Source organism: Desmodus rotundus, chromosome 2 (genome assembly GCF_022682495.2).
Source record: "Desmodus rotundus isolate HL8 chromosome 2, HLdesRot8A.1, whole genome shotgun sequence".
Taxonomy (NCBI): domain Eukaryota; kingdom Metazoa; phylum Chordata; class Mammalia; order Chiroptera; family Phyllostomidae; genus Desmodus; species Desmodus rotundus.
In genome coordinates, this window is record NC_071388.1 from 7,564,807 (window position 1) to 7,586,352 (window position 21,546).

At 47.7% G+C, this 21,546-nt stretch overlaps 1 protein-coding gene across 1 annotated transcript in view; it reads left to right on the forward strand.

Annotated features, from left to right (window-relative positions):
* The window catches only part of BACE2 (beta-secretase 2), a 72,702-nt gene that overhangs the window by 42,258 nt on the left and 8,898 nt on the right, over positions 1-21,546 (forward strand). Inside the window, exons 7-8 of the mRNA XM_053917302.2 lie at positions 2,571-2,720; positions 8,034-8,202. Of these exons, the coding sequence (XP_053773277.1) occupies positions 2,571-2,720; positions 8,034-8,202 (319 nt within the window). The remainder of the gene's footprint in view (positions 1-2,570; positions 2,721-8,033; positions 8,203-21,546) is intronic.

Here is a 21,546-nt window from a genome sequence, read left to right on the forward strand (position 1 = left end):
GTCTCCATCTGCCTGAGAAGAGCAGCAGCAAACAAGAAGAGTACAGCAGGGAAATGAATGAGAACAAACACGGAGTTGCTTTTGGACCTGAAGGGTCTTCAAGGCAGCAGCCCAGAGCAGCGTAGTATCTGCTGAACCAGGAAAAAAAAATGGCTTTGAAGTTGTGAGAGCCTTAAATTTAGAAGGCCAGCTGCACGCCAGACCGCTCTGGACACATGAAGAGAGCTGCTGACTTTCCTCAACAGTGAAAATGTCCTCAGCGGAGCGAACACAGGCGTCTTCCCATGGAACATTCTGAGCTTTACACGCTTTACCGCCGTGCCAAGGAAAGGCTCGAGGCATTGGGACGTGACTCTGACAAGCCTCGCAGAGCCCTTCTCAGGGCCATGAGGATGCTGGCCCATGGCTGAGAGGCTCTGGCATCCCTGAGGCCACGTACCATGTGTTCGGCAGTGACTGACTTTGTAAGAACACCACGAGGTGGAAGGAAGGAAATTCCAAAATGCGTTTGCCTGGTCGAAAAGGATCCCGTGATTTTGGTGTCTGCGTCAGGAAGGAGAAAGCTGGGGAGGCTGTTTGTCTTGGGCAGAGAGAGCCCGACAGGAGTGGGTGGTGCCTCTGTCCCTTGCGTCCGCACAAAAGCAGTGTTTGTTCTTGCCATCTGCAGGGCCCGTCGGAGCTGCGCTCTCTGTGGGTTTTCTCTCTGGTTGAGGACAGGGCTGGCTTCAGAGAAGAAAAACAGTGTGAATGTTGGGCCCTGGCTCCCGGCACTGGGTTGTCGAGGTGGGATTTTAGAAAGGAATGGTTTGTAGGTCTGCACTGAGCTCGGTGGGGGGGTTGTGTTCGGGGAGACCTGGGCTCTCTTCCTGCCCAACTGCGGTGCCTGTGTGTGTGGTCGCATAGCACCCGACACCCCGGGTTCATCCTGTGACAGCGAGGCGTCCTCAGTCCTCGCCCCGCTTGATCTCCGCTGCATCCTGGCTTACCCGCCTCGGCACCCTCCCCCCGGCCCTCCTCCCTTCCCTGGGCCCCTCTTAGGGGGTGAGAGGGTTTCTTTGGCTGGCCCATTTTTCTGGGTGGGGCCTAGGCCCCTCTCCTCTTACTCTCTCCTACGGGATCCCATCCACAGCCACATGGTCATTTACCCTCCCATCTGGACTCTGGAATTCAGCTTTCTTGCTTGGCCCCACCCCTGGAATCTGGACTCAGAGAACAAGTGACCGACACACATCAGGCTTGGATGCCTTAGCCATATACCCAGTGTGCTGCAGAGCTCAGGTCTCTGACAAATGCTCTCTGATACATGCACAAGGGTGCCCTGGTTCTCTCCCAGCCTGTCCCTGGCCCCTTCCTGTCCTCGGCACCAGCCCCCATGGCTGTCATCATTGTCATCCAGAGGGGCATAACCCCTGCTCTGCCCTCTCTCCCTGACCATTCCTCACCAGCGCCCACTGGTCCCTCAACTCAGCTCAGGTGTTTCTACCTGGGACACTCCCTGAACAAACACCTCCCTTCCTCCCCATCAGTACTCTTCTAGCTCCGCTCCCATCTGACTCCTCCAGCAGTGAAGAAGGTCACCGAGCAGGGCTCTCTGCTGGAACAGGAGCCTCCAGCGCAGCCTTCCCTCTGGGAGCTGGCAGGCACCGGGCAGACCCTCCCAGGCACCTTCGCGGGTCCTAGAGAGATGGTGTGGCTGGAACGTGTAATTAACCTACAGATTCAGCAAGTGGTGGGCGTGCATGGGTGCCACTGCCCTTCCAGTCTCCTGATGAGAGGCACAGATGGACAACCTGTGTTCCCATACCTTCATATTTCCCACAAATCTTTCCTGAGTCTCTCAGACGGGCTGGGAGTTAGGACCCCAAGAGGATGGGGACAGCAGGCCTCTGTCCTTAGAGGACTCAGATCCTAGAGCAGGAATCAGAAGTTAACTAATCACAGTAAATGTCAAACTGTAGCCACTACAGGAAGGGGACACCCAATGGGGATCCAGCGTTATTTGGGGGAATCGGGGAGGGCTTCCTGGACGAGGCATCTTCTGAGCTGCCATCTTTCTGGAGGAGGAGAAAGATGTTCCAGAAGAGTGGAGAACCCACAGAGGGCTCTGCACCAGGAGGAAGCTTGCTGGGCGCAGGGAATGCAAAAGAGAGGTGATGCCAGAAAGGTCCTTGGGGGCCACATTGAGGATCTGGTCTCTGTTTTAAAGGGTCATTGCCAACTACGGTGTTACCTTAGGCAAGTCACCGTACCTCTCTGTGCTTTGGTTTCCTCATCTGTAAAGCAGAAGGGATGATGTTACCACACTGATGGCGGTGTTTGAGAATTATAGTCATTATTACAGCAAAGCACTTATAATGGTGCCTAATGCTAGTAAGCGCCCCACAGGCCTTGGTAATTTTAATCGTTGTTACTTTGTCATCCCCGTTCCTCTTCCAGAGGACTGATGTCTCCATCTCGCAGTCCAAATTAAACGTTGTTTATCCCTGCGGGCATCTGGCAGGGAGAGCTGGGAGCTATTTCCTGTTGACGTGCTAGACTAGTCGTTCCTCTCGTGATCATGTTTTGTCTAGATTCCAAAATTTTCTGACGGTTTCTGGACCGGATCCCAACTGGCATGCTGGACGAGTTCCGACACACCTTGGTCTTACTTTCCTAAAATCTCCATCTACCTGAGAGCCGAGAACTCCAGCAGATCCTTCCGCATCACTATCCTGTCTCAGGTAGGAGCGTGGGCTGGTGCTTTTCTCCCTCTGATGTGTAACCTGCAGAAGTGAAACATTTCGTGCATGATGGGTGCATCTCGGTATCACATTTGTGTGTGTGTCCACGAGGAGGGACACAGTGGCGCTGCGGGACAAACAGCCGCTTCCATCAGTGAGCATTCACTCCTGCTCCTGGCCCAGGGCAGGCCGGCCGATCTCGTGGGCTTGCTCACCTATGCGTGGCTGGGTCTAGGCTGGCCTGGATCTAGGGTGGTCTGACCCTCACACACCTGGTGGCTGAGTCAGTGGAGTGATGAGCCTGTGTCTCACCGTCCAGCAGCTGACTCGTATAGTGGCGACCGGGTGCTGAGAGAGAAGAAACTCAGGGTTCCTGAATGTAGGCCCAGAACTAGCCACCATCTCCCACACAGGGCTGCCCACATGAAGCCAAGGCCAGCCCAGATTCCTGGGTGGGGAAGTAGAAGCCACCTCCCCAGTGTGGGGAGCTGCCATCTCCTATCTCGGGGGTGAGGCTACAGGAGAGGTCAAGAATTGAGGACATTTTTGCAGCATCTACCACAACACCAATATATGGGTCTTTCCTCTTCATTTAGAAATAAAGAAGAAACGTGGATTCTCAGAGATGAAGGCATCAGTTTTTGCAGTATTCACTAAATCCTTGACTCCCTCTTCATCCCAAGCATCTGATTAAATAGACCCAGCTCTGTCCCTTAGCCAGGTTCTCACCTCATCCTTGTCCTCTCCTTCCTGTAGCTCTCATCACTCGTGTCACTCACGCCCCCTCTCCACCACTTCAGGACCCTCCAGAGTGCCCTCCAGGCATCCCATGTCACCACTGTTTTTGTGTTGAAACTAATCTTCCTAAACCACAGCTTTCCACCCCATTATTCAAATGCTGACAGCCGCTTTCCCTGATGTGGCTTTCGATGACCTCCACGCTGGACCCTTCCTTGCTCTCCAGCCTATTGCCTGCCACACCCGTGGTCCTCCACTCATTGGTCCCTGCGCCTGCTCCCATCTCCTAATCTGTTTCCGCCACCCCCCTCCACCCCCCCACCCCTGCCACCCCTGGCCTGAAATGCCCTCTGGTCCCACTCCATCTGTGTATCTAAATTCTTCCCATCCTCTAAGACCCGACTCAAACAACCCGTCTTCTGTTGAATTTCTGTCGAGCAGAATAACCCGCTTGTGAGCTTGCCCTTCAAACTCATAATGCGCGTTTTCTAGGCTGCTCGTCTGGCCTGGGGTCATATCTTCGGGTGTGTTTTGTTCTTGTCTTTTTCCTTTGATTTCTGTTTTCTGAAAACACACACACACGTATTTCTTTCTCAGTTAAATTATTTCCTCGAAGATGAGAACCATGAATTTTTTTTAAATTTATTATTTATTTATTTATTTATTTTTAATTTTAATTTTTTATTGTTATTCAATTACAGTTGTGTGCCTTTTCTCCCCATCCCTCCACCCCGCCCCAGAGAACCATGACTTTTAAAAGCCATCCCTAACAGTGCCCTGCCGTATACCTTGGGTCCGATAACAATTTTTTAAATGGATGAGCCGTGGTGTCTCTGTTGTAATCTGGTGAATTTGGGATAAAGGACTGGGAGCGGGAGTGGGGGGATAGGAGAGGAGGACTAATTTCAGAAGAAACAAGGAAATGATAATACTGCCTTTTTCCCTTTCCAACTTTATATTGGGGGTGGGGGGCATTCCTGTTGGGGAAAGGATGGAAATATAGCCCAACAGAGCACACAGACGCAGAGAGCGAGAGGCCCTGCCCGTGACTCACACAATCACTCTGAGCAAATCACTTCGCTCTTTCTGCGTCTGCCTCTTTAACTGTCAAGGAGAAGTGATGGCACAGTTCTCACTAATGACATTTCAGAAGGCGGCCGTATCCTTGGGTGAATGGCGCTGCAAAGAGTGAGTTAGCATGATATGTTTTCGGCGTCTTTACAATCATGTACCCTTTATGATTGCATTTTGGTCTGCCAACCGGCCAAACGTGGACATTATTTCATCAGTGTGGTTTGGAACTAAAGTGGAAACCTGACTGGAGGACAAAGGTGGACGTGTCCCGGCAGATAAATGGCATGTGGGTGGTTGGCAGAGTCAGGGACTCCTAAGAAGCAGGAGGAAAAGGCAGGCATTCCGGGGAAAATCTATCACACCCGGCAGCCATCAAAACTGAAGGTTCACTGGGGACTGTCACTGCCTTCAGGACGCGGCACTGGGTGAGCGTGGAATATAGGAGGTGGCGTTAGAAGGATCGCTTCCGTCTGCAGAAGAATTCCGTCTTATTCGGACTTAGGAGACTGGATTTTTTTTGTTTCACTTTGATGTGGTCACATTTTAGATTTTTAAAATTCAACTTTCCCCACTGTTTTTTATTTATTAATATTTTTTTAATGCAACAGCACCACATTCGCTTTCCGTTGCCTAGTTAGGAAGGACACAGATGGGCGCTAGGACCAATCACCTGATGAGAACCTCGCACGCGCCCTCTGCTGGTGACACATCTGCGTAAGGACAGCTCTGGTGTCATCTAAACCTGGGCTGTGCAAACCTAACATTAGGGCAATCACAGGGCTCCCTGTCACCAAAGTACTAGACCGGGGCCCCTACCCGGGACCTTTCGGGCACCGGCAGTAATAGCTGGACAAATGACTGCTAGGGCAGATGGGAGTTGTATCAAAGGCAATGAATGGCCTTAAACTTGGTCTGTCACTGGCACCGTTTTCCAAACATGCATGAGCTAAATCCTCTTTGGCCTGTTAAAAAGCCAATCCCCAGCTCACAGACAAATTCTGACTTTTTTTCCACATAGCCCTATACGTGTAAACAGTTTCAGTCTAAATGCCGCGGGTTCGTCTATTTGTGTTCATTTTAGTTCAAGGCAGACAGTTTATTCTGAGATCCAGCAATACTGACGCTTCCCTAACAAGTTACAAATTTACAATCTGGAGCTTCTATTGGAAGTCGACTGGGACACACAGAAAGGACAGAGTGACATACAAACTCTGTCTGCATCGAAAGCATCAGTTGCATCGTACTTGGTAATTGCTCGGGTTTCATTATGGAATTAGTTCATTCAAAGGTAGGGGTGTATGTGTGTTTCTGTGGCAGCTAAGCATACCCCCCTTTAATTTAAACTGATCCTCATGAGAAGTTGTATATTTCGTTTAAAACTGATCAAAGCTTAGCTCGCTCATTCATTTTACGCACATGCATTGAGGTCTTCCTATCTGCCTGGCATACGCTGGGTGCCCAGACGCCAGGCGTATAGTGAGGAACAGAAAGAACAATTCTTTGCCTTGAAGCAGGGTTTACAGCCGGACAAAGCAATCTGTGCTGGGTCCTAACTGCTGGAACAGCTCCCTGGACACAGCAGCTGCTGGGTGCCTAGCAGCTGGCGACTCCAGGAACAGCCCCCTGTGTCCTTGCTCCCTCTCTGCCCTAAGACTCCTCTCCTTCCAGTCTCGCCTGCACGTGACAGCAGTCCACCCCCCACCCCCTGCCCCCCACTGGTCTCCACATTCCCCACCTCATATTCCCGCCAGCCACAGGGCCCAAGGCCACCTATCTGTGAGTCTCCAAGTTTTTCTTAGGGCTTTTGTCCTTTACGGCAAAGTCCTTCTCCCTTATTTGGTGCTTTATTGCTTTTTTTCCAATTGTCAGTATGCCCTCCTCAGGCACTCCAGTTCTCTTAATTGCGTACCTGTTAATACTTTGCCCCTAAAAACCAGAGGGAATGTTGTCACTGATATGGTACTGATTTCTCACTGAGTGTTTTAAGTTTTGACTCAAGGCCCGAGAGACTGCCGCCTCCAGGGGATCTCAGGGGCCACATCTGGTGTTTATTTAAGGTACCTAGCCCTGTAGGGCACGGTCCTCCCGCGGTGAGAACGCCTGGTCTGGTGATGCTGGCTGTGTCCTCTCTCGACTGTGGTGGCTTGTCCCTGTCACGCTGAGGAAGTCATCTCAGCTGTGTCATGCTGCCCCTCAGATGGAGGGTGACACCATCACTTTGGAAAGATGGCATCCTGGGCTGGGTTACGGCCCTGTGTCGTAGACCAAGAGAGGAGAGGGCGGGGCTTGACGCAGATCTCGGCCCGCAAGATCTGCTGTTGAGGTTTCAGTATTCCAATACACATACACACGGACTACAGAGGTCCTGTGGGGGAAAAGGGACGGCGGCCACTCTCTCAGGAGGAGAGTGCCTCCGATTGCCTCGGCCACTCCCTCAAGGGGGGAGCACCCAGAGCATTGCCATCACCAGCCTTTATAGGTTTTTAGGCTCTTAACATCAAAGAAGGTCCTCCTTGACTATACAAAGGCTTGTCTTGGGTGGTTATCTTTTGCTGACAACAGAGAGGATGTCACTGAATACATCAAAGGAAGACATTTGCAATGTAAAAGGAGAAATGGTCGAAAGGGCTCTGTCCCATACCTGGAGGGTCTAGCCCAGATTCTTGGAAGATAAAAATACTCAGTAAACATTTGCTTCCTCAATTCAGGGTGAGGGAGTTTTTTAGCAAGAGCAAGTCTCATAGCAGTCTAAGTACAATGCAGGCCTGATTTCCCACTGGAGAACTTATCCATGGACGTGGGTCCTGCCCGCCAACCTCGCTCCCCACTGGCTTTTCCGAGTGGGGGCTGAGCCACATTTCCCACACTTGGAATGGTTCCCCACAGGGCTGACCTAGGCCAGGGTGGTGGAGAGGGAGAAGGGAGAAGGGAGAGACATGGGCCGTGTTTCAGAGGAAGGCACTGGTCCAGGTTGCGTGGAAGGGAGGAGACACTGACCCAGCACTCTGAGGTCTGAGGCGTGGCTGTGTCATGGACTGAGGGAGACAGAACCTGCCACCCCCAGAGATGGGGAGCTTTACCCGGGCAGGAGCCATGCGTCACTCATCTTTGTGTTACTGGTACCAAGGACACTATCATGGCCATCTGAAGGGCTCAATAAATAACTGGTGGGCAAGTGGTTGAATGGATGGACAGGTGAATGGATGGTGGATGGATGGATGGATGACTGGATGGATGGGTGGATGAAATCTTTGTATGGTTGTACCCGTGTATAGTCACAGGTGGCATACATATTTCTGTCACTTTCAGTAATGTTTGTCACCGTGCTTATGATCTCAACTCCTCGATGGCTGGGCTGGTGTCTTCTTCTTTCTCTGTAGTGTCCCATAGCACCTTGGAGGGTCCTGAACACATGACCCTTGGAGGGACATGTGTCCATAACAATCGTGTGATGTTGCCTGACTTTTGCTTTTTCTTGCTTCTTTCCTCTTACACGAACAGCTTTACATTCAGCCCATGATGGGCGCTGGCCTGAATTACGAATGCTACCGATTCGGCATTTCACCGTCCTCAAACGCGCTGGTGATCGGTGCTACCGTGATGGAGGGCTTCTACGTGGTATTCGACCGAGCTCGGAAGAGGGTGGGCTTTGCGGCCAGCCCCTGCGCAGGTAAGCGATGCTCGCCTTGGACAGTGAGGCAGAACTAGAGTCCTCATGTCAGTTTGCTCACTTGGAAGAACTTCTTGATCAGCCAGTTGCCATTGAATTGATTCTCTCCTGCCCATTATCTGCAATCAAAGTCTTATGGATAAAATGCACTGTGCATGGCTGAGCGGGAAAGGTAAGATCACCCGTGTGCGATTGCGGCACAGGACTGGGCGCACGGCAGACGCTCGGTAAGCGTTGGCACCACCCTTCCCTCCCATGTTAAACTTGTGTTGGTGCCTTGTTCCAGGAATAAAAATGCTCCAAGGGGCCTGGGGGATGAGGTATAGTGTTTGACAGCGGACATGGAAGGATAAAAAAGAAAATTCATAGATAAGCCACATATATCTTTCCCCTCAAAGAAATCTATGAAATAAGAAGTACACACCTGTCTTCGCTGGTTCTCCAAACGAGACCCAGGAACCCGATTTCTGATAGAATTCCTTTGACGACACGGCACGAGGGTGGCACAACAGCGTTACTCTGCGAAGCCTGGCCTGAGGCTTGGCCAGGTCTTCAGAAAAGCCAGAAGAGCCCAGCAAAGTGGGCAGGATGGGTAAACTCCCTGAACCTGAAGACGTCTTCAGGCCTGACAGCCAGCTTGGAAGGGAGTGTCCCCACTGCCCACGGTTTGGTGGTTTGGTGGTTTGGTGGGAGGATCAGGTACTTCTGACTATCAGTCGAGCTACCCAGGAACATGCAAGTCAGCGATGGAACGAGGGAGACTGGGGAGAAAGTGTGTGCGCAGGGAGGGTGTCAGAGGACTGACAATGTCTGGTGCATAGGTCAAGGTCAGGAACTGAGGGAAATCCTAAGCTGCGCTCCTAATATGCCAAGGGCTAGAACAGCTAAGCAGTTGTGAGGTAGGGAAAAGAGCTAATGACCAGGAAACGGAAGGAAAAGAAATAAATTGGGGTTTATAGTGAAACCCGTCCTGAGGGAGAGGGAAGAGGATGAAAGAAAGCCCTCCACCTGAGATCTACCGTATTTTGCCGTGTATAATGTGCACTTTTTGCCCACGTTTTTGAGGGAAAATAAGGATGCACACTATACATGGGCAGTACCTGAAATACCTCACATCTGTTCTTGTGTTTGGTAATTGTTTGTTACATAAAATTTCTTATACCATAACATGTTCAAAAATAAATGCTAAAATCCCTTTATAATACAAAAAAACAAGTATCAAAATATAAATAAATAAATAATTTGATTTAAAAGCTTTTTTTCCTGAAAGTTTGGGCCAGAAATGTGGGTGCACATTATACACAGCAAAATACAGTAGTTGTAGGCTGGGCAGGAATGCTCACCTACCAACTAGGCCTTCACTCTGACCTCACACCCACCAGAGTTTAGGGGAGAGGTGGCGTGCAGGCAAAATGCCCATCACTGCTGATTTATTCGGGAGGGAGAGATTTCAGCCCTTACTCCCCATGCTGTGCTCTTAAAATGGGAGTCCGGGAAACCCAGTAGGTAAGTGATGCTTCATTTTCTTGTCTGAGCACGCTCACTCCTGCAGCATTAAGTGATTTGGAGAACAGAAGAGAAGTATGAAAAGGGAACATTACACCTGGGATCTTAGGCCAGTTCCTAGTCTGTGTAAGCACAATCCCCAATCCACGTACATGTTTCAGTGTTGTGTGTGATGTACTTTCTGAAATGTCCGGGCAGAGTTTTTCGTGTTGGTGACCAGACTCGGGGGCCTTGGGACTTGTCTTGTTTCAATCTCGGCCATGAGCAGATGGGACCTTTCAGGTGGGCATTAACTCTTTCAGCCCGTGTGCTGTTTGTGGAGGGAGATCGCCCTCCGTGTGTTGGCTGGGGCTGTTTGCAACCAGAAACACCGTATCTCCCAGCTGTAGACATCTTACTTCTCTTAACCCAGAGAATCTAAGAACCAAAGCAATTTTCCCTACAATTCCCGTTCTCTCGTTAAATACCATCAAAGGAGAGGCTACTATGGCAACAGCGGTCACACGTCCACTTCGGTTAATACAGCCGAGCCGCCGTCAGCCCCGTCCGTTGCTATGGGAAGTGCTGTCGGAAACTGTTGATCACTCAGTATCTGTAGGCAGAGACGTTCCCCTGAATTTCACCGTGGATTCTTGGTTAGGGGCTCTCACGGAAGTTTGATGTGGCTGTTTTTTGAAAGGTATTTAAGGTTTGGGTGCTTAGCCATTCGATTTTAGCAGCGGTGGGAAGGCACACTGATGCGCATCCACTTCAGTGCTGGTGGGTTAGCCATTAAAGTAATTGCTTCCCTCGGGCCGCGGTTCGGAGCCAGGCGGTGTCTGTGGCTCCTAACAAACGGAAGAGATAGCCTGCCCTTTTTTTCTGTCTCCAAGTGTTTATTTTTAATTTATAACATGTTTTAAATAACAGAGAAAATGCTTAAAATCACAGGAAATTGTGTACTGTGCACACACTTACAGATCACCCAGATTTAAGAAATGCTAAGATTCTGTTGTATTTTCTGCAAATGTTTGTCATAGAAATGAAAAAATAAGGATAGCTAAGGCCCCGCCTCACCGCCCTCCCTAGAGTTACCTCTCTCCTGAGGCTGGTGTATGTTCTTCTCACATTTGCGGCACGTAACAACTTCACCGCATCCTTACAAGTACCTTGGATTCTTTTCTGTTGCTGTGGACCCACTTGTCCCCAGGTTAGCCCTTTAAGAGCGTGTTTGGGGAACTGAGGGGGGCTCAGCCAGGTGGTTCTGGTCCAGGGTCTCCCCTGAGCCTGCAGCACTGAAGGCTGGGGGCCCCCTCCCAAGCTCAGTGATGGGGTGGTTGCAGGACCCCTCCTTCCTTACCATGTGGACCTTGCGCCTGGCCTGTCTGAATGTCCTCTAGATGCGTCCGTGGTCACCCCAGATTAAGTGATCCCAGAGAGAGGGGGGGGCAACTGAGCCTCTAAGACAGAAGCCAGTCATTTTATAAACTGATCTTGGAAGTGACATGGTGTCCCTTCTGCCCTATTCGATTGGTGGGTGGGGGAGGGGAGTACAAGCCAGGAAGTGGGCCATTGAGGGGCACCCTAGAAACAGACCATCATATACCTGTAAGTAAGTATTTATGACAAAACAAGGGTTGGTCGTTTGGATTTCTCGGTATTTCTTAACTTATAGGAATGCTGCCGTACGGCACGTGCCCTTTGTCAACCTGCTTTTCTTCTCCAACATTACGTTTTCTAGACTTCCCACATTGCTGCCCCGAGAGCTGGGCCGCTCTTCTTGACTGCTGTGTAGTGTGCGGTCGTGTGAGTACACCCAGGGGCCTCCCCCGTCCCGCCTGCGCTCACGTGTGCCCGTCTCTAACGTTCGCAGTCCTCAGCAGTTCTGTGGTGAGCAGCTTGTGCACGGGGCTGAGGTCTTCGAGAGGTGGAATTTCTAGATGATCTGGCGCTCCGGTCAGCAGTGCTGGGCACTGTCACATTTGTCCCCGAAGCAGGTGGACCACCAGAACTGCATCAGAATTTCCATTCTGTCAAAGGGTCATCATAGTCGTTTTGGTGTCTTGCTATCTAAGTGTGTGAAACAGTATTATTTTCACTGATTACTGCTGAGATGACTTACCTCCTGATGTGTCTATGGGATGTTGGAGCTTCTTTGATAGTTGATTTTTCTATTAACCATTTTTGCATGTTTTTCTACTTACCCTTTTTATTGATATATATGAGTTCTTAAATATTTGAGATTGATTTTGCTGGGTTATGTGCATGGTAAACCTCTTAATCTCTCTGGCCTTTTTCACTTGGTTTTGGGGTGTCTTTATTTACATTTTTTCTTAAATTTAGTGAAATAAAATTTACTAATCTTTCTTACAACTTTTACTCTGCTTTTATTTAAGAAATTCCTTAATCTAAGAAAATAGAGTTATCTTTTTTAAAAGATACTATATACTTTCTAATTTTTTTTCCTAAAATGTGAAGTAGGAACCGAATCTTTATACATGGATATTCAATTTTCTCAGCATCATTTACTGAACATGTAGTTTCTCCTCTGACTCTTCTCAATATTTTATTATGAAAAATTTTAACATGTGTATTGGCCACTCTCTCTTCAGCTGTCTTCAATCTTTTTAATCTATTTAGTGAATTTTTAATTACACTGACTACATATTTCATTTCTAGAAATACTACCTTACACTTTTCCAGACATACTAGCTCACTTTTTGGGCGTGTTCTGTAATTTGGTGTGGCTTGTATTTTCTTTATACCCATTATTATTTTTAATTCAACTTGCAAAGTTGGCCAGGTGGTATTTAAGTGCTACGATGAATTACCTACTGCCCCAGTCCGACACAGTCACATGAGTCACAACGTGCTCCCTCGTTATTATTTTTTCAGCCTTCCCATCTTCCGTTCTGTGGATGGTCCCCAGTGTACTTCGCCAATCATTATTGGTAGGCGTTTAGGCTGTTTCCAGTCCCTCAGTGGATACATTTACACATATCTGCTCCCTCATGCGGAAGCATGCCTCTGGGTGAGATTATTAGAAGTAGAATTGCTGGGTTAAAGCGCACAGCATCTGTCTCTGTGGTGAATATGGTCACGTGGCCTCCGCAGAGGTCACACGGGCTTACATCTGGCTAAGCCAGCTCTCTGGCTGTGCCTGTGACAGCCCGTTTCTCCAGGCAGCCTCGCCAGCCTGGTGTCACCACACTGTGGGTAACTTTCCCATCTGATAGTTGGAGACCATTGTCACAGAGTCATTTTAATTTGTTTTCCTTATTTGGGTGAGGTGGATTTTATTTTCGTATTTTCATATTTCTAAGGGCGTTTGTTTTTCCTTTTCTGTGAACTAACCACTCGTGTCTTTTTCCCGTGTATTTTTCTGTTGGGTTTTTATTTCTCTGTATTTTTCTGTAGGAGCTCTTTATGTGAGTAAGAAATTAACCATTTGTCTGGGGAAATATCTCATATCAATTATTTTGGAACATAATGAACTTTAACATAAAACGTTTACTTTCATGTGTTTAAACATAGCGATCTTTTGCTTTAAGGCTCTTAGGTTTAATGTCACATGTCAAATGACCTTCCTCAGTAAAATTTTTTTGGGGATTTATTCAAGAACTTTCATGTTCGATTTACTCTGGCACAGAATGTTTGCATTAAACTATTTTCTCCCAAGAGGACAACCCCAGTGCCCCCATAACATTTATTGAATGACGCATCTTCTCGTTACTCATTTGAAATCTCACCATGACATCAGTAAATATGTCGGAGATATATGATTATTTCTAGGTTTTCTATTCTGTTCCACTGAGGTATCTTACAGTATTCGTTTCTTTTGATTATTTGTCTTTTCTAAAACTTCCCTGCTATTCTTTCTTAACTTTCTTTCCTTTCTGAACTTTTGAATTAGCTTGTTTAGTTAAAAAACATCTTGTTGGTATTTTAGTGAGTTTTTAGTCCTTTTAAACAACCATTGTGTGATCTCAAGCAGATTTTTCTAGTTTCTGTCTTAGATGGATAGTTAATCTCATCTTTATGTCTGTGGACTTGTTCTCTCATGGTGAATTTTTTTCTTGCTGGCTTGCAATTTTTTTTGTTGTGAGTTTGTTTCGTGAGAGTTCCTCCCCATTCCCCACGCCCCTGCCCTCTGGGAGAATTCATTGCACTCTGGGTTGTACAAATGCTGTTAATGAGCAATTGTGCATTTGCTTCTGCTGAGTTCCTCAGATCATGAAAACTTCAGGTTTTCTGCAAACTGTGCAAATTTAGATCCCAGCCATGGAACCTTGAGGTAGCGTTGTGGAGGTTCCATTTCTCATGGGAGAGTCTTTCTTGTCTTCCTCACCCCCCACTCCTCAGGCCTTGGACAGTCCACCTTCCATGTCGGTGGGGTTTTCCAGCTCCTCCCACCCACAGACCAGCACTTCACGGGCCTCTGGGCTCTCGGGTCTCCTTGATGCTCAGTTAAGTCTTCTGCCCCTCTCCCCACCACATACACATCTTGGCTTCAGAACCCCAGCCATGGGGCCTATTTCTGGGCTCAGCTCCATATTTAAAAATTGGGAATTATATTTTCTCCTCATTTGTATATGTTAGCGCTGGAGGCATTTCCACCCTTGTGCCAACTAGCACATGACGGAGCCATAACCTTCGGGAGCTGCCCTTGCCTCCCAGTGCCTCTTATTTTGGCTGGCATTAATAATCTCTGTTTGACAGACGTCACTTAGCTCAGAGGATTTGGCTTCTCTGCAGGGGTGGGGACAGGGCAGGAAGGAGACCACTGAGTGAGAGATCACTTTGAAGAGTCAGTCTCCGTGGGAGCCTTTGAAAACGCACGCACGTGGTTCTCGCCCTCGCCTCCTTTTTCCACCAGGGGCTGTCAGGATGGCGGTGGGGATTTGGGGAGAAGATCCCCACGTGTTTCTGTTGTGCTGCCTCCTTTCAACTCCCCGCCCCCACCCCAACAGAGAGTCGCTGTTCTAGTCTCAGGTCAGAGCCAGAGGAACAAGGGGGCCGTCCCCGCGTGTCACGGAGCTGGCTAACCTGGATCCTCCTCACACCTTGGGAACGGATATCAGAGACTGGAGCAGGAGCAACTGCCCGGTGCCCAGGGCCCAGCACCCTGGGGCTAGGAAAATACTCGAGTGTGAAAATTGACAACCCTCTTCATGCAGCCAAAGCTTCTGAAACACCACCCATCTCTTTTTATAGATGGCGACGTCGGCAGCCCCCTCCCCGAGCTGTGTAGGTTTCAGCTTAGACACCTCGAGACACATCATGGACTTGGCAGTCGTTTCACTGTGAAGTTTCTTTGCTGAAAGTAGATCCTCTGGCACATGTTCCCGTGTAAAAATAGGCATGCGCGCTGGTCAGAACAGAGCTGCAGAGCTGTGCTCACGCCTTCTATTTAGAATGCGGTCCAAAGATGTGAGAGCCACTGGGCCCCGTTCGTCAGGAGAGGGTTCTGAGGCTGCACAGCAAATCGGTGCAGCCAAAGGGCCCTGCATCCTGACGCCTGTCCCGGAACTCCAGAACACTCCTCGGACCTCACCCCCGTACCAAATCACTGGTCTGGGGAGACAGTTCGCTTTGTTTTGTAGGCTGTGGCGAACACATCTGACCGTTACAATTGTTATCGGAGGGAAATTGGTGTTTCTTCCTCAGACACCCATCATCCACTGGGCCCTGATCTGGGCCACAAGGCAGAGAAAACACGTGATTTGAATTTTAATCCAAGACGTTGATGAAAGAATTAAACATAGCACTAGGTTAACGGGTGATTCTTAGGAGGCGTGGCCTTACCCCAGGCCCTGTGATAAGGGCTTAACTTCCTATTCACTTGGTTAACCACATACAAAAGACGTTGACTTGAAGGTGCTGTTGTCATCACCATGAGCAGATGAGGAGCCTGAGGGGCAGAGAAGATACGTGACTTGGCCAAGATGCCACAGTTCATAAGTGGGAGCTCAGATCCAAGCCCCAGAAGTCTGGCCCCAGGGTCCGTGCTTGGAGCAACTGCTTACTCTAGCCTCTCATAAATAAATGCCATATGGAAAATTAAAATCTATTCCATGACCGTAGAACTAGTAGTATATGAAATAAATGTTTGGTGAATGGCATTCCTAGAACACACCCTACAGAAGTATGTTTTAAAGACTATATTTATTTTATTTTATTTATTTTAGAGAGAGGGGAAGGGAGGGAGGAAGAGAGGGAAAGAAAGATTGATTGGCCACCCCTCATTTGCACCATGACCGGGAACTGAACCCTCAATCCAGGCATGTGCCCTGACCAGGAATTGAACCAGCTACCTTTACCCTCTGCAGGACGATGCCCCACCCACTGAGCCACACCAGTCAGGCCCTACAGGGGTGTTTTTAAATCGCCTTCCCTTTAATGGTGAGTGGCTAGTTCGCCAGTGCAAGACACAGGTGCTTCCAGATTGCACAGTATGTCTGACAACATATAAACTGGGGGTGGTTTACAAAAGCTTTAAAAAATATATGTAACTTTTCTGATTATAGAAGTAACACATGCTTGAGGAAAGTTTGATTTTGTTGGGGTTTACAGTTTTCTCGTCTATATCGGCAGCACATATGAAACAGTGTGTAACTCAGGTGTTCCCCTTGAAGAGCCATGGTAAAGTCGATCCCCCACGTACCCGGGTAGCTGGGCGTGGTTCTGTTTTTCTTTTTTAACCCAAAGGTGATCATATCACAGGTGTTGTTCTCTGACATACTTTTTTGGCTATCTTGTTCTTTTCATTTTTTTAAACAGCTTTATTTAGATATAAACAGTATAAAATGAACAGTTCGTGTTACGGGGTAGAACTTGATAAGTTTTACACATATATGTACCCTTGGAACCATCACCACACCTGAGACAATACATATTTCCAACAAGCCCAAAAGTCCCCTCGTACTTGTTCGTTCTGCCTGCCCCAAGCCCTTGCTGACCACCCCCACGCCCAGGTGACCCCCAGTCTGCCTTCTGTCGAAACTATAGATTACTTTCCACTTTGAGAGTTTCATATCAGTGGAGTCACGGTATGCATCCCCTTTTGTCTGACTTCTTCCATTCGGCACAGTTATTGAAATGTACTCGTTTTGTCTCATGTATTAATAGTTGAGCCATTTTCACTGCTGAGCAATGTTTAATTGTGTGGATATACCGAGGGTGGTTTGCCCCCATGCACCCGTTGAACTTTGGGGTCTTGTCCAAGTGTCTGCGCTGTTCCAGATACAGCAGCTATGAACAGCAGTGTAGAAGTCCTTGGACTTACCTTTTCGTCTTTCCTGGGTAAATCCATGGAGTGGAATGGCTGGGTCATGTGACAGAAATGTATGTTTCCCTTCCTGAGAAACTGCCGAACTGGTTTTCAGAGTTATGTTCCCACCAGCAGTGTCTGAGTTCCGGCTCCTCTATAGCCTCACCCACCTTTGAGATGGTCGGTCCTTCTTCCCATTTTACTAGCTGTTCGGTGATACCTCATTGCGGTTTCAATTTGCGTTGCCTTAATGACTAACAATCTTGATCATCTTGTCATGTGTGTGTTGCCTTTCACGCATCTTCTTTGGTGAACCATCTTTTCAGACTTTCTCGCCCATTTTACATTGAATTTTTTATTTTCTTATTAGTGAGTGTCAGGGTTCTTTATGTTCAGAATTCAAACCCCTTATGAGAAATGTAACTTGCAAGTATTTTCTCCCAATCTTTTCTTGTCTCTTAATATTATCTTTCAAAGAGCTCTTAATTTTGATAAAATAAAATGTATCATTTTTTTCTTTTGTGGTTGGTACTTTTTGCTGTTGTAATTAAGAAATTTTTGGCCTAACTCAAGGACATTTTCTCCTGTGTTTTCTTACAGAATGTTTATAGTTTTAGAAATGTGTTATTTAGTTTCTAGATAATTAGGGATTTTTCCAAATGTCTTTCTGTTACTGACTCCTAGTCTGTTTGCACCACGGTCAGAGAACACAGTATAAAACAAGTCTTGTACGTGCACTGAACCTGTCTTACGGGCTGTGTTACAGCCCGTCCTCGTGAATATTTAATGTGCCCTTGAAAACAGTGTATATGCAGCTGTTGGGCGGAGTATCCTGTAAAATAAATTGTCACTTAGGTCAAGCTGGCTGGTAGTGCTGTCCAGTGAGGCCGTATCCTTACCTCTCCTGTCTCCTCGCTCTCTCTATTGTTGAGAAAGACGTGGAGAAACCTTGGGCTGCCTCTGTGGATTTGCTGGTTTCTCCGTGCAGCTTCATCATTCTTCTTCCATGTGTTTTGAAACCCTTCCTAGGCACATAAACGTTTAGTATCGTTCTGTCCTATTTATGAGTTGAACATTTTATCGCCGCGAAATTACCATCTGACTCGATTCTGTCTCGCGTTAACATGGGCACGCTGGGGTTCTTTTGATTAGTATTAGCGTGATACATCTTTCTGCGTCCTTTGTCTTTTAATATATTTGAGTATTTACATTTAAAGCGGGCTTCTTGTAGGCAGCATATGGTCACAAAATTAAACGTCGCTTTTTATCTGACTAGACAGTCTCTGCTTACTCGTTGGGGTGTTCAGACCACAGACTGGCAGACACCAGCGTGCCAGCCAGACCTGGCAAGTCGCCTGTTTTAGAACTAAGAATGGTTTTTACATTTTTAAAAGTTTATGTAAAAATAATTGAGAAGACTATATCACAGAAGTCACACGTGGCCCAAAAAAGCCTAACATATTTTCTGTCTGGTCCTTCAGAGAAAGAGTTTGCCAACCCCGGGTTAGACTACATTTAATGTGGTGATTGATACGGTTGTGTCTACCATGTGGCTGTTTGTGTTCTCTTTGTCTTATCTGTTCTTCCCCCACCCCACCCGGTTTTCTTCTTTTGCTGCCTTCTTTTGGACTGAGTATTTCTAGTTTTCTCTCCTTGGCCAGTTTGTTAGCTACTGCTCTTTGCTGTGCTGTTTTAGTGTTCACCTTAGGGTCTGTAGTATCTGCTCTCGATTTATCACCGCTGCTTCCTGCAGTAAAAGAAGCTGCAGCAGTGAGCTTCTCTTCTCCCCGTGGCTCTCCGGGCTGCTGCGGTGTGCAGCTCCCCTATGCCGGTATCGTAAACCACCCAGGACGCTGTTATTGGTCTTGCTTTCAGCCAATTACCTTCCTACGTATTTACCGTTAAGAATGCAGGTGGTATATTTGCCTCCGCAGTTATGGTTCCTGGTGTTTACCGTTGCTTTGCGGAGCTCTAGGTTTCCGTCCGATTCCGTGGATCTGCTTGCAGGGCTTCCTTCAGTGCATTTTATAGTGCAGGCCGGTGGTGATGATTTTTTCCCTTTCCTTTGGCTTTGCTGAGGTATAATTGAAGAGTAAAAGTTATATATATTTCAGGTGTTTTTATAACACATGCGGTGTAAAACGATCGCCACCATCAGACGAATGAAGAAACGCATCCCCCACCTAGTTGCCATTTGCTTTCTTTCTCTTTTGTTTCGGTGGTGGTAAGAACATTTAAGACCTACCCCCTTAGCAAACTTTAAGTATGTGATACGATATTGTTAACTATACTCACTGTGCCGTACATCAGCTCTCCAAACTGATTCATCTTGCATTCCTGACACTTTATGCCCTTCGGCCCCTGGAAACCACAGTCTGCTCCAGGCTGCTTAGGTGACTATTTGAGATTCCACACATAAATGACATCCTACAGTGTTTGTCCTTCTGCGTCTGGCTTCTTTCCCTTAGCGCGATGTCCTCCAGGGCTGTCCAGGGTGTCACAAACGGCAGGGTTCTTCTTTTTTGAGGCTGGATGATATTCCAGTGTACGTGTGTGTGTGTGCACACATCTGCTTGTGATGAATTCTCGCAGCTTGTATATGTCTCAAAATGCCTTTATTTTTTCTTTGTTTTTGAAAGATATTTTTGCTTGATTAGAATTTTGGTTGACAGGGTTTCCCCCCACCCCGTGCCTTACCGCTTGCATTATTTCTGGCATGAAATCGTCTTTAATCCTTTTTGTCCCTGTACAAAATATTTTCCCTCTCTCTCTCTCTCTCTCTGCTTTTAAGATTTTCCTCTGTATCACTGGTGTTTAGCGATTCACTGGTGTAGTCTACTTCATGTTTCTTGTGCTTGGAGGTCTTCAAGCCTCTTGGATCTGTGGTTTACAGTTTCCATCATGTTTAGCAAATTTGTGTTAGATCTTTTTTCTGCTCCTCATCCCCGTCTCTCACTTGGGTAGGCTAATGGCATGGATGTACAGGCACTTTAAGTAGTCCTACTGTTTACCGATGCTCTCTGTATATATGTTTCTCCTCTGTATTTCATTTTGGATCGTTTCTATTATGTTTCCAAGTGCACTAGTCTTGTTTTCCTCAGTGCATAGTCTTGTTCACACAATGTAGTATATTTCCCATCTTACATATTGCAGTTTTTATATCTGGAAGTTTGATTTAGGTCTTTTTTTATAGCTAGTGTCGGCACTGAGTTGAATTCTTGGACGCCTTGCTGGTGAGCAAGAATTGCTCGCTGGTGTTGGAGCCACCCCCCCACCCTCACTGAAGTTGGGCGCAGGAGCCCCAAAGAGTGCAATGCTTTTGTGTCCTGACGAATATTCCTGAGGTTTGTTCTTGGTTACAGTTAAGTTACTTTAGAAAGAGTTGATCCAGTCTCATGTTGCTTTTAAGCTTCACGAGAAGGGCTCAGAGGCGTGGTTAGTCTGTGGTTAAATTTTCCTATTACAGACGAAAGACCCGTGGCGCTCTAGGTGATACCCTGTGAATTGGCTTGTTCTTTTCTCTTTCTCTCCGGAAAACTGAGTGAACAGGAAGCGGCTGGCAGTAGGCACCGTCCCCAGCCCTGTGTGTGAGCCCCAAGCACTGTTCCTCCTGAGCCTCTCTGGTGGTTCTTTTAGGGGCCTTCACTCACTCGTTCCGTCAGCACTCAGCTGAAGGCCAGAGGGAGGCGCTCTGGACGGTGTGGGGTTTCCCTGTGGGCAGCTGTCCTCTGTCCGCTGCTCTCCCTGCAAACGGGAACGGTTTTCTCTCCCTCTGCCTCCCCAACAGGGGGAGCTCCGCTGGTCTCCGCCTGTGTCTCTGTTCCCCGGGCCATAACCCAGAAACTTTCTCAGGTCAGTAAGCCGGGCACTCGTGCGACTCACATCATTCCTTTCTCATCTCTCAGCACTTACTGTCTCTCCCCGCCCAGCTTCCAAGATCTTCAGTCTTACACTTTTCTATATACTTTGTCCCGTTTTTTAGTTATTTCAGGGGGGAGGGTAGATCTGGTCCCTCGTACTTCATCTTGTCTGGAAGCAGAGGTGGTTTCAGGTGATTTTTAATTTCTTGATGCCTCGCCGGGTTAGGGTCTCTGCACTGAGTATGTGTCACTCTCATCAGTGCGTCTGTGAAAGCATCTTTATTTACAAAGTCAATACATTTTTTGAAAGACAAAGGACCCACTGTGAAAAGACATTTGCAGCACAAGAAATTTTGCCATATAAAGGATTCGTACAAATCAATGAGAAAATTACAGAAATTATAATAAAAAAAAGGGTAAATGGCCAATGAGTGTATTCCTTAAGTGGTTTCCCCTCCTAGTAAACAAATAATTGAAGGCTTTATGGTTTCGGGTTGAGGACCGCCGTTACACCTTACGTTTCCAGTGCCAGTGAGTGGGCAGGGGCTGTTCCCCCGCACTCTGGTGGGCGTGGATACTGGCTGGGCCTCTCTTGTGGGCGATTTTTCAGCAAATATGCGGATGCTTCAAAGTGAGCCTACCTTGACCCATCACTTTACTTGTAGTAACTCATTCTGAAAAAGGGACAAGACATTTCGTACACCAGTGTTTACAGTGGAAAGAGCGCTG